At 45.8% G+C, this 12,399-nt stretch overlaps 1 protein-coding gene across 1 annotated transcript; it reads right to left on the bottom strand.

The window, feature by feature from the left end:
- Positions 1-8,824: 8,824 nt before the first annotated feature.
- Positions 8,825-10,023, bottom strand: LOC138072366 (mRNA decay activator protein ZFP36L3-like). The gene is made up of 3 exons (XM_068963457.1): positions 9,759-10,023; positions 9,565-9,660; positions 8,825-9,180 (listed from the first exon to the last, which is right to left on the bottom strand). Exons 1-3 carry the CDS (start codon positions 10,021-10,023, stop codon positions 8,825-8,827), a joined length of 717 nt encoding a protein of 238 aa, XP_068819558.1.
- Between the last annotated feature and the right edge of the window lie 2,376 nt (positions 10,024-12,399).

Genomic DNA, 12,399 nt, shown 5'->3' with positions numbered 1-12,399 from the left:
TATACAGCCTTAACGTACTCCTTTTCCTATTTGGAACCAGTCTGTTATTCCATGTCCAGTTCTAACTGATGCTTCCTGACCTGCATACAGATTTCTCAAGAGGCAGGTTAGGTAGTCTGGCATTCCCATCTCTTTCAGAATTTTCCACAGTTTATTGTGATCCACACAGTCAAAGGTTTTGGCATAGTCAATAAAACAGAAATAGATGTTTTTTTCTGGAACTCTCTTGCTTTTTCCATGATCCAGCTGATGTTGGCCATTTGATCTCTGGTTCCTCTGCCTTTTCTAAAACCAGCTTGAACATCAGGGAGTTCAGGGTTCATATATTGCTGAAGCCTGGCTTCGAGAATTTTGAGCATTACTTTCATAGCATGAGAGATGAGTTCAATTGTGCGGTAGTTTGAGCATTTTTTTTTTTTTTTGCATTGCCTTTCTTTGGGATTGGAATGAAAACTGACCTTTTCCAGTCCTGTGGCCACTGCTGAGTTTTCCAAATTTTCTGGAATATTGAGTGTAGCACTTTCACAGCATCATCTTTCAGGATTTGAAACAGCTCAACTGGAATTACATCACCTCCACTAGTTTTGTTTGTAGTGATGCTTTCTAAGGCCCACTTGACTTCACATTCCAGTATGTCTGGCTCTAGATTAGTGATCACATCATCATGATTATCTGGGTCGTGAAGATCTTTTTTGTACAGTTCTTCAGTGTATTCTTGCCACCTCTTCTTAATATCTTCTGCTTTTGTTAGGTCCATACCATTTCTGTCCTTTATTGAGCCCATCTTTGCATGAAATGTTCCCTTGGTATCTCTAATTTTCTTGAAGAGATCTCTAGTCTTTCCCATTCTGTTGTTTTCCTCTATTTCTTTGCACTGATCGCTGAAGAAGGCTTTCTTATCTCTTCTTGCTATTCTTTGGAACTCTGCATTCAGATGTTTTTATCTTTTGTTTACTCCTTTGCTTTTTGCCTCTCTTCTTTTCACAGCTATTTGTAAGGCCTCCCCAGACAGCCATTTTGCTTTTTTGCATTTCTTTTCCATGGGGATGGTCTTAATCCCTGTCTCCTGTACAATGTCACGAACCTCAGTCCATATTTCATCAGGCACTCTATCTATCAGATCTAGGCCCTTAAATCTTTTCCTCACTTCCACTGTACAATCATAAGGGATTTGATTAAGATCATACCTGAATGGTCTAGCGGTTTTCCCTACTTTCTTCAATTTGAGTCTGAATTTGGTAATAAGGAGTTCATGATCTGAGCCACAGTCACCTCCTGGTCTTATTTTTGTTGACTGTATAGAGCTTCTCCATCTTTGGCTGCAGAGAATATAATCAATCTGATTTCGTTATTGACCATCTAGTGATGTCCATGTGTAGAATCTTTTCTTATATTGTTTGAAGAGGGTGTTTGCTATGACCAGTGCATTTTCTTGGCAAAACTCTATTAGTCTTTGCCCTGCTTCATTCCTCATTCCAAGGCCAAATTTGCCTGTTTCTCCAGGTGTTTCCTGACTTCCTACTTTTTCATTCCAGTCCCCTATAATGAAAAGGACATCTTTTTTGGGTGTTAGTTCTAAAAGGTCTTGTAGGTCTTCATAAAACCATTCAACTTCAGCTTCTTCAGTGTTACTGGTTGGGGCATAGACTTGGATTACTGTGATACTGAACGGCTTTCCTTGGATATGAACAGAGATCATTCTGTCATTTTTGAGATTGCATCCAGGTACTGCATTTTGGACTCTTTTGTTGACCATGATGGCTACTCCATTTCTTCTGAGGGATTCCTGCCCGCAGTAGTAGATATAATGCTCATCTGAGTTAAATTCACCCATTCCAATCTATTTTAATTCACTGAGTCCTAGAATGTCGACGTTCACCCTTGCCATCTCTTGTTTGATCACTTCCAATTTGCCTTGATTCATGGACTTGACATTCCAGGTTCCTATGCAATATTGCTCTTTATAGCGTCAGATCTTGCTTCTATTACCAGTCACATCCACAGCTGGGTATTGTTTTTGCTTTGGCTCCATCCTTACATTCTTTCTGGAAATATTTCTCCACTGATCTCCAGTAGCATATTAGACACCTAATGACCTGGGGAGTTCCTCTTTTGGTATCCTATCATTTTGCCTTTTCATACTGTTCATGGGGTTCTCAAGGCAAGAATGCTGAAGTGGCTTACCATTCCCTTCTCCAGTAGACCACATTCTGTCAGACCTCTACACCATGTCCCACCTGTCTTGGGTGGCCCCGCAGGCGTGGCTTGGTTTCACTGAGTTAGACAAGGCTGTGGTCCTAGTGTGATTAGATTGACTAGTTTTTTGTGAGTATGGTTTCAGCGTGTCTGCCCTCTGATGCCCTCTTGCAACACCTACCATCTTACTTGGGTTTCTCTTACCTTAGGCACTGGGTATCTCTTCATGGCTGCTCCAGGAAAGCACAGCCGCTGCTCCTTACCTTGGATGATGGATATATCCTTACCGCCACTGTTCCTGACCTTCAATGTGGGATAGCTCCTCTAGGCCCTCCTGTGCCTGCGCAGCCACCGCTCTTCAGGTTACTCCTCCTGGCTGTTTGCCCTGGCCTTGGGCGTTGGGGGCTCCTCCCAGCTGCCATCCCTGGCCTCGGGCTCGGGGTGGCTCCTCAGGGTCACCGCCCCTGGCCTCAGGCATGAGGTGGCTTCTCCAGGCTGCCCTTGACCTCGGAAGTGGGGTCTCTCCTCCCGGCCGCCACTGGCATCGGACGCGGGGTAGCTCCTCTCGGCTACCGCCCCTGACCTCGGATGCAGGGTAGCTCTTCTCAGCTGGGCTTGGTGCGCCGGCTTGCTGCCACCGTCTGCACTTAGTGTGCTGGCTCACCATCGCCACCTGCACCATCTATATGTCTTTTTTGGAGAAATGTCTGTTTAGTTCTTCAGGCCATTTTTTGATTGGATCATTTATTTTTCTGAAATTGAGCTGCAGGAGTTGCTTGTATATTTTTGATATTAATTCTTTGTCAATTGCTTCATTTGCTATTAATTTCCCCATTCTGTAAGCTGTCTTTTCACTTTACTTAGAGTTTCCTTCGTTGTGCAAAAGTTTTTAAGTTTAAATAGGTCCCATTTGTTTATTTTTGCTTTTATTTCCATTACTCTGGGAGGTGGGTCATAGAGGATCCTTCTGTGATTTATATCGGAGAATGTTTTGCCTATGTTTTCCTCTAGGAGCTTTATAGTTTCTGGTCTTACGTTTAGATCTTTATTTTGAGTTTATTTTTGTATATGGTGTTAGAAAGTGTTCTAGTTTCATTCTTTTACAAGCAATTGACCAGTTTTTCCAGCATCACTTGTTAAAGAGATTGTCTTTTCTCCATTGTATATTCTTTCCTTCTTTGTCAAAGATAAGGTGTCCATAGGTGTGTGGATTTATCTCTGGGCTTTCTATTTTGTTCCATTGATCTATGTTTCTCTCTTTGTGCCAGTACCGTACTGTCTTGATGACTGTTGCTTTGTAGTATAGCCCGAAGTCAGGCAGGTTAATTCCTCCAGTTCCATTCTTCATCCTCAGGATTGCTTTGGCTATTTGAGGTTTTCTTGTATTTCCATACAAATTGTGAAATTATTTGTTTTAGTTCTGTGAAAAATACCATTGGTAGCTTGATAGGGATTGCATTGAATCTATAGATTGCTTTTGGTAATATACTCATTTTCACTATATTGATTCTTCTGATCCAAGAACATGGTATTTCTCCACCTATTTTCGTCATCTTTGATTTTTTTAATCAGTGTTTTATAGCTTTCTGTTTTTTTAAATAAAAATTTATTTATTTCAATTGGAGGCTAGTTAGTTTATAATATTGTATTGTTTTTGCCATACATAAACATGAATCTTCCACGGGTGTACAAATGTTCCCCATCCTGAACCCCCCTTACACCTCTCTCTCCATACCATCCCTCTGGGTCATCCTAGTGCACCAGCCCCAAGCATCCTGTATCATGCATCGAACCTGGACTGGTGATTCATTACACATATGATATTACACATGTTTCAATGTCATTCTCCCAAATCATCCCACCCTTGCCCTCTCCCACAGAATCCAAAAGACTGTTCTATACACCTATGTCTCTTTTACTGTCTCACATACAGGGTTATTGTTACCATCTTTCTAAATTCCATATGTATGTGTTAATATACTGTATTGGTGTTTTTCTTTCTGGCTTACTTCACTCTGTATAATAGACTCCAGTTTCTTTAGGTAGATATATTCCTAAGTATTTTATTCTTTTCTTTGCAATGGTGAAATTTCTGTTTTCTAATTGTGAGTGTATAGGAATGCAAGGGATTTCTGTGTGTTAGTTTTATATCCTGCAACTTTATTGTATTCATTGACTAGCTATAGTAATTTTCTGGTGGAGTCTTTAGGATTTTCTATGTAGAGGATCATGTCATCTGCAAACACTGAGAATTTTACTTCTTCTTTTCCAATCTGGAATCCTTTTATTTCTTTTTCTGCACTGATTGCTGTGGCCAAAACCTCCAAAACTATGTTGAAAACTAGTTATGACAGTGGGCATCCTTGTCTTATTCCTGTCTTTAGAAGAAATGCTTTCAATTTTTCAGCATTGAGGATAATATTTGCTGTGGGTTTATGGCTTTTATTTTGTTGAGATATGTTCCTCTATGCCTACTTTCTGGAGGGTTTTTTTTTTGTCATAAATGGATGATGAATTTTGTCAAAGGCTTTCTCTGCATCTATTGAGATAATCATATGGTTCGTATCTAGCAATTTGTCAGTATGGTGCATCACATTGATCAATTTGTGAATATTGAAGAATCCTTTCATCCCTGGGATAAAGCCCACTTGGTCATGATGTATCTTTTTAATATGTTGTTGGATTCTGTTGGCCAGAATTTTGTTAAGAATTTTTGCATCTATGTTCATCAGTGATATTGGCTTGTGGTTTTCTTTTTAGTGACATCTTTGTCTGGTTTTATTATTAGGGTGATGGTGGCCTCATAAAATGAGTTTGGACGTTTACTTTCTTCTGAAATTTTCTGGAAGAGTTTGAACAAGATAGGTGTTAGCTCTTCTCGAAACTTTTGGTAGAATTCAGCTGTGAAGCCATCTGGTCCTGTGCTTTTGTTTGTTGGAAGATTTCGGATTACAGTTTTGATTTCTGTGCTTGTGATGGGTCTGTTAAGATTTTCTATTTCTTCCTGGTTCAGTTTTGGAAAGTTATACTCTTTAAAGAATTTGTCCATTAGTTCCAAGTTGTCCCTTTCTTCCTTTTTTTCATATAATTGCTGATAGTAGTCTCTTATGATCTGTTGTGATTTCTCCATTTTCATTTCTGATTCTGTTGATTTGATTCTTCTCCCTTTTTTTTTTTTTTTTCTTGACGAGTCTGGCTAATGGTTTGTCTATTTTGTTTATATTCTCAAAAAGAAAAAAAAAACAGATTTTAGCTTTGTTGATTTTGGTTATGGTCACCTTTGTTTCTTTTGCATTTATTTCTGCCATAATTTTTATGATTTCTTTCCTTCTACTAACCCTGGGGTGCTTCACGTCTTCCTTTTCTAGTTGCTTTAGGTGTAGAGTTAGATTATTTATTTGATTTCTCTCCTGTTTCTCAAGATAAGTTTGTATTGCTATGACTTTTCCCCTTAACACTGCTTTTACTGAATCCCATAGGTTTTGGGTTGTAGTGTTTTCATTTTCATTTGTTTCTATGCATGTTTTGATTTCTTTTTTGATTTCTTCAGTGATTTGTGGGTTATTCAGAAGTGTGTTGTTTAGCCTTCATATGTTTGTATTTTTAATAGTTTTTTTTTCTTGTAGTTGACGTGTAAACTTATCTCAATGTGATCAGAAAAGATGCTTGAGATGATTTTAATCTTTTTGAATTTGCCAAGGCTAGATTTATGGCCCAGGATGTGATCTATCCTGGTCCAGGTTCTGTATGCACTTGAGAAAAAGGTGAAATTCATTGTTTTGGGGTGAAATGTCCTACAGATATCAATTAGGTCTAACTGGCTCATTGTATCATTTTTTTTTCTTTGTATCACTTATAGTATTTTTAGCCTTAAATTCTGATTTTTTTTTCAAATTTTTTTCAGATTTTATTTTATTTCTTTATTTATTTTTACTTTGCAATACTCCATTGATTTTGCCATACATCAGCATGAATCCATCATGGGAAGTTTGTGTTACCTGGTAATTTTGTGTTTAGTTGATCTATCCATAGTTGTGAGTGGGGTGTTAAAGTCTCCCACTATTATTATGTTACTGTTAATTTCCCCTTTCATACTTGTTAGCATTTGCCTTACATATTGCAGTGCTCCTATGTTGGGAGCATATATAACTGTTATAGCTTCTTCTTTGATTGATCATTTGGTCATTATGTAGTGTCCTTCTTTGTCTCTTTTCACAGCCTTTATTTCAAAGTCTATTTTATCTGATATGAGTATTGCTACTCCTGCTTTCTTTTGGTCTCCATTTGCGTGAAATATCTTTTTTCAGCTCTTCACTTTCAGTCTGTATGTGTCCCTAGGTTTGAGGTGGGTCTCTTGTAGACAACATATATAGGGGTGTTGCTTTTGCATCCATTCAGCCAGTCTTTGTCTTTTGGTTGGGGCATTCAACCCATTTGCATTTAAGGTAGTTATTGATAAGTATGATCCTGTTGCCATTTACTTTGCTGTTTTGGGTTCAAGTTTATTGTTTTGGGGTGGCCTTCTGTATGCTGGCAGTTTGTGGTTCCTCTTTATAGTGAAGGTTCCTCCCTGTGGGTGGGGTTGGATGAGTGGCTTGTCAAGGTTTCCACTCAAGGCGTGTGTGCTTTCCCAGGCTACACTGATCAGGTTCCAGGTTGCTCTGTAAGGGAATTGTCTAAGGTGGGCCCTGGGTTGCATGCACTTCCCAGGTCTAAGCTGCTCAGGTTCAGGTTCTTGAGTATTCCACAAAGGCACAGACTTGGTTGGGCCTGCATTTTGTGCCTTTCCCAGATCTGAGCAGCTCAGACAACCAGATGCTTGGTGAGGACACTCTCCCCAGATGGGGCAGTGCATCTTATCACCTCCTCCCCACCCTTCCCAGCCGCTTGGTTTCCTGGGTGCATAGTGGGAATACAGTCTCAGTTATGCCATGTATCTCCTCTTGGGAGCTGATCTCTGGCTGCCCTCTTGGTGGATGTCAACCGTCCAGGGTCCCAGGAAGATGTGGTTAGCAACTGGGAGCCTGTTCACAGTTTGGTGGAGGATGCCCTCTCAGGGGTCGAGTTTGCCTGTCACCTTCTGGCTCTAGCTGTCACCCGCATGCCTCCCTGCCTCTGGCAGGGGATGAGCCGGTCTGCAGCTGGCAGCTCTCATCTGGTGTTTGCTCAGTCCTTTCTTTGTAAGCAGGCCAGGCATTGCCTTAGGTTAGAGCTTTTTGAGGGAAAGTTCTCTCTCTCTCTCTCTGGCTATCCCACAGTTTGCGTTGCTATCTCAGGTTAGCTCCCTCAGGTTGCCCTCAGGGCATTCAGGCCTGGTTCTAACCCTAAGCAATGTAGCCTGCTCCCCACCTGTTCAGTTCCCACTTGCTGGTGGTGGATGTGAGTGTCTGGGCTACTTGTCTGCTGGGAGTTGCCATTAGGTGTGTAATCTGTGGGTTTTACCTATTTATTTATTTATTTATTTATTTTTCCTCCCAGTTATGTTGCCCTCTGAGATTCCAAAACTCCCCATAGACCAGCTGGTGAGAGGGTTTCCTGTTGTTTGGAAACTTATCCTCTTTTATGAATCACTCCCCGTGATGGGTATCCATCCCTAACTTTTTAGTCTCTCTTTTTATCTCATGGCAACAGAAGCATTCATGGCAAGAACAGGACCTGTGACATCAGATACACTCAGGACCAGAGTGGCATCAAAGAAACCAGGAAGAGCCATGACAATAGTGACACCTGGGACACCAGTGGCACCCATAACAGAGTGACACCAGAGACACCAGCCACACCCAAGTCAAGATCAGCAAAAGAGATACCAGCTGCAACCATGACACTTGCGGCAAAGTGGCACTCATGGCAAGAGTGGCACCCGAGAATAGTGGCACCAATGGCACTTGTGGCAAGAGTGGAAACCATGGCAAGAGCAGCACCTGTGACAACAGAGACACCTGGACCACCAAGGAAAACAAAGACATCAGGGACAGCCATGACAAGAGGGACAAATGGGACACCAGTGGCACCCATAAGAGAGTGACACCAGAGACACCAGCTGCACCCAAGACAAGAGCGACAAAAGATATATCAGCTGCAACCGTGACACTCGTGGCAAAGTGGCACCCATGGCAAGAGTGGCACCTGAGAATAGTGGCACGAATGGAACTTGTGGCAAGAGTGGCACCCATAGCAAGAGCAACACCCGAGAACCCAGAGGCACCCATGACAAGAGCCCAGTGGCATGCAGGAAAAGAGCATCACGTGAGACACCAGATGCACCCATGGCACTTGTAGCAAGAAAGGCACCTATGTCAAGAATGGCACCTAGGACAAGAGCAGCACCCGAGACACTGGAGCACCCTGGACAAGATGGCACATGAGAAGCCAGCAGCAGCCATGACAAAAGCAGCACTCATGGCATCAGTGGCACCTGTGATATAAGAGACACCAGCAGTTATCATGTCAGCCGAGACACCAGTGGCAATTAAGACTCCCAAGGTAAGAGCAGAACCCATGGCAAGAGTGGGACCCGACACACCAGCCACACCCGTGACACTCTTGGTAAGAGCGGGACCCATGAAAGAGCACCATCCGAGACAAGTGGCACCCAGGACAAGAGCAGCAACCAAGGCACCATAAGCACTCAGCTCAAGAGCAGCACCCAAGGTACCAGCCTCACCAGTGACAATTGCGGCAAGAGCAGCACCCAGGGTAGACTGACACCCAAGACACTAGCAGCAACCAGCTCAAGAGAAGCACCTGAGCTACCAGTGGCATCCATGTCACTTGCGGCAAGAGCGGCACCCAGGGCTAGAGTGGCATGAGAGACACCAGAGACACCCAGGGTGAGAGTAGCACCCATTCCACCTGTGGCACCGAGGACAAAAGCGGCACTAGAGACACCAGCCACATCCCTGACACCCGCGGCAAATGCGTGACCCATGGCAAGAGTGTCACCCGAGACACCAGCAGAAACCAGGACAAGAGTGGCACCCAGGGCTAGAGTGGCACCAGAGACACAAGCGGCACCCAGGCAAGAGCAGCACCCATGTCACCTGTGGCACAGAGGACAAGAGCTGCACCAGGGACACCAGCCACACCCGTGACACTCGCAGGAAACATGGCACCCATGGCAAGAGCATCACCTGAGACACCAGCAGCACCCAGGACAAGAGCAGCACACAAGGCTAGAGTGGCACCTGAGAGACCAGAGGTACCCATGACACCTGAGCAACAGCAGCACTCAAGGCAAGAGTTGGACCTTAGACACGAGTAGCACCCAGGACTATATCAGAACCCGAGATACCAGTGGGACCCAGGACAAGAGCAACATAAGAGACAGCAGTGGGACCCATGGCAAGAGCTGCAAACTCATGGCAATACGGGCATCCGAGACACTAGTGGCAGCCAGGATAATAGTAGCACCCGAGACACCAGTGGCATGCGTTACACCCAAGACACCCTTGGCACCCACGACACCTGAGCAAGAGCAGCACACACAGCAAGAGCAGCACCCGAGACACAAGCGGCACCCATGACACCCACAGCAAAAGTAGCACCCATAGCAAGAGCGTCACCTGAGACAACAGCAGTACCCAGGACAAGAGTGGCATCCAGGGCTAGAGTGGCACCAGAGACACCAGCAGCACCCAGGGCAAGAGTGGCACCCATGCCACCTGTGGCACTAAGAACAAAAGCGGAACCAGAGACACCAGCCACACCTGTTACACTTGCAGAAAATGTGGTACCCATGGCAAAAGCGTCACCTGAGACATCAGCAGCATGCAGGACAAGATTGGCACCCAGGGCTTCAGTGGAACCCAAGACACCAGTGGCACCCATGACACCTGAGCAACCTCAGCACGCAAGGCACAGCAGCACCCGAGACCCCAGTGGCACCTGTGACACTCGCGCGTAGAACTGCAAACTCATGGCAATAGGGGCACCCAAGACAGCAGCGACACCCGTGAAAGAGCACCATTGATACTATTGGCACCCATGATACTCACCTCAAGAGCAGAACTCAGGACACGAGTGGCAACAGAGACACCAGCTGCACCTGTGACATTAGCTGCAAAGTGGCACCCAAGGCAAAAGCAGAACCCGAGAACACAGTGGCTTCCAGGACAAGAGCGGCCTCCTAGACACCAGCGGCATGCACGACTGAGCAGCACCAGACACCAGCGACACCAATGAAAAGAGCAGAAAACAAGACACCAGGCATACCCGTGACACTAGACGCAAGAACAGCACCCATGTCAAGAATGGAACCTAGGACAAGAGGAACACCTAAGACACCTGGGAAACCTGGAAAAGACTGGCCTCCAAGACCCTAGCTGCACACATGACACCAGCCACACCCATGGCACTCGTGGCAAGAGAGACAACCATAGCAAGAACAGGGCCTGTGACACCAGATACATCCATAACTACAGTGGAACCAAATAAACTTGGGAGAGCTATGACAACAATGACACCCGGGATACCAGTGGCACCTGTCAGAAAATGACACCTGAGACAGCAGCGGCACCCAGGAAAAGAGTGGCACCCGAGAAAACAGCAGCACTCATGAACCCACAGTAACATCAGCACCAATGGCAAGAGCCACCCTGAGAATAGTGGCACCTGTGGCACTTGCAGCAAGAGTGGCACCCATGGCAAGAGTAGAACTTGTCATAACAGAGACACCAGGGCCACCATGGGCAACAAAGACACCAGGGACAGCCATGACAAGATGGACACCTGGGACACCAGTGGCACCCATAAGACAGTGGCTCCAGAGACAACAGCCACACTCAAGAGAAGCAAAAGAGATGCCAGCTGCAACCGTGACACTTGCAGCAAAGCAGCAGCCATGGGAAGAGTGGCACACAAAAACCCATACGCACCCATGACAAGAGTGTTACCTGAGACACGAGACGCACCTGTGACACTTCCAGCAAGAAAGACATCTATGTCAGGAACATCACCTAGGACAAGACCAGCACCTGAGACACTGGAGCACCCTGGACAAGATGGCACCCGAGACCACAGTGGCACCCATGACACCAGCTGCACCCATGACATCAGTGGCAACTGTGATACCAGAGACATGAGTGGCTCTCATGACAGCCAAGATAGCAGTGGCACTTATGACTCCCATGGTAAGAGCAGCACCTATGGCAAGAGTGGGACCCAACACACCAGCTGCACCCATGACACTCGTGGCATGAGCGGGACCCATGAAAGAGCGACTCACGAGACACATGTGGCACCCAGGAGAAGAGCAGCACCAGAGACACCAGCCACACTGTGACACTCACGGTAAATGCAGCACCCCTGGCAAGAACGTCCCCTGATTCACCAATGGCACCCAGGACAAGAGAGCATGCAGAGCTAGAGTGCCACATGAGACACCAGCAGCACCCATGAGACACAAGCAGCAGTGGCACACAAGGCAAGAGCAACACCTGAGACCCCAGCAGCACCCATGGCACTAGCATCAAGAGCTGCAAACCCATTGCAATAGGGGGACCTGAGACACCAGTGGCATCCGTGAAAGAGCGACACCAATGATACTATCAGCACTTGTGATACTCACCCCAAGAGCAGAATCGAGGACATAATCAGCAAGAGACACCATCTATACCAGTGACATTCACAGCAAAGTAGCACCCAAGGAAAAAGTGGGAACTGAGAACCCAGCAGCTCCCTGGACAAGAGCGGCCACGGAGATACAAATGGTACCCATGAGAAGATTGGTGCCCGACACCATCAGCACCCATAAAAAGAGCGACAAACGAGAAACATGTGGCACCCAGGACAAGAGCAGTACCAGAGACACCAGCCACACTGTGACACACACGGCAAATGCAGCACCCCTGGCAAGAACGTCCCAGGGGTGACACTCAGAGCAAGAGTGGGACCCATGGCAAGAGCGATAGCCGAGACACAAGAGGCACCCAGGACAAGAGTGGCAACCAAGACAACACCGGCACTCAGCTCAAGAGTGGCACCCAAGGTACCGCTCGGTACTGGCAAGAGCCTCACCAGTGACACTCGTGGCAAGAGCGTCACCTAGGCAAGAGTGGCACCCGAGACACCAGGAACACCCAGCTCAAGAGCAGCACCTGAGCTCCCAGCAGAACTCATGCCACTCATGGCAAGAGCAGCACCCAGGGCTAGAGTGGCACCAGAGACACCAGCAGCACCCAGGGCAAGAGTGGCATCCATGCCACC

The sequence above is a fragment of the Capricornis sumatraensis genome, unplaced genomic scaffold (genome assembly GCF_032405125.1).
Source record: "Capricornis sumatraensis isolate serow.1 unplaced genomic scaffold, serow.2 scaffold13, whole genome shotgun sequence".
NCBI classification, from domain to species: Eukaryota; Metazoa; Chordata; class Mammalia; order Artiodactyla; family Bovidae; genus Capricornis; species Capricornis sumatraensis.
Note: the sequence above shows the minus strand (reverse complement) of the source record. Positions and strands in the feature narration are given on the sequence as shown.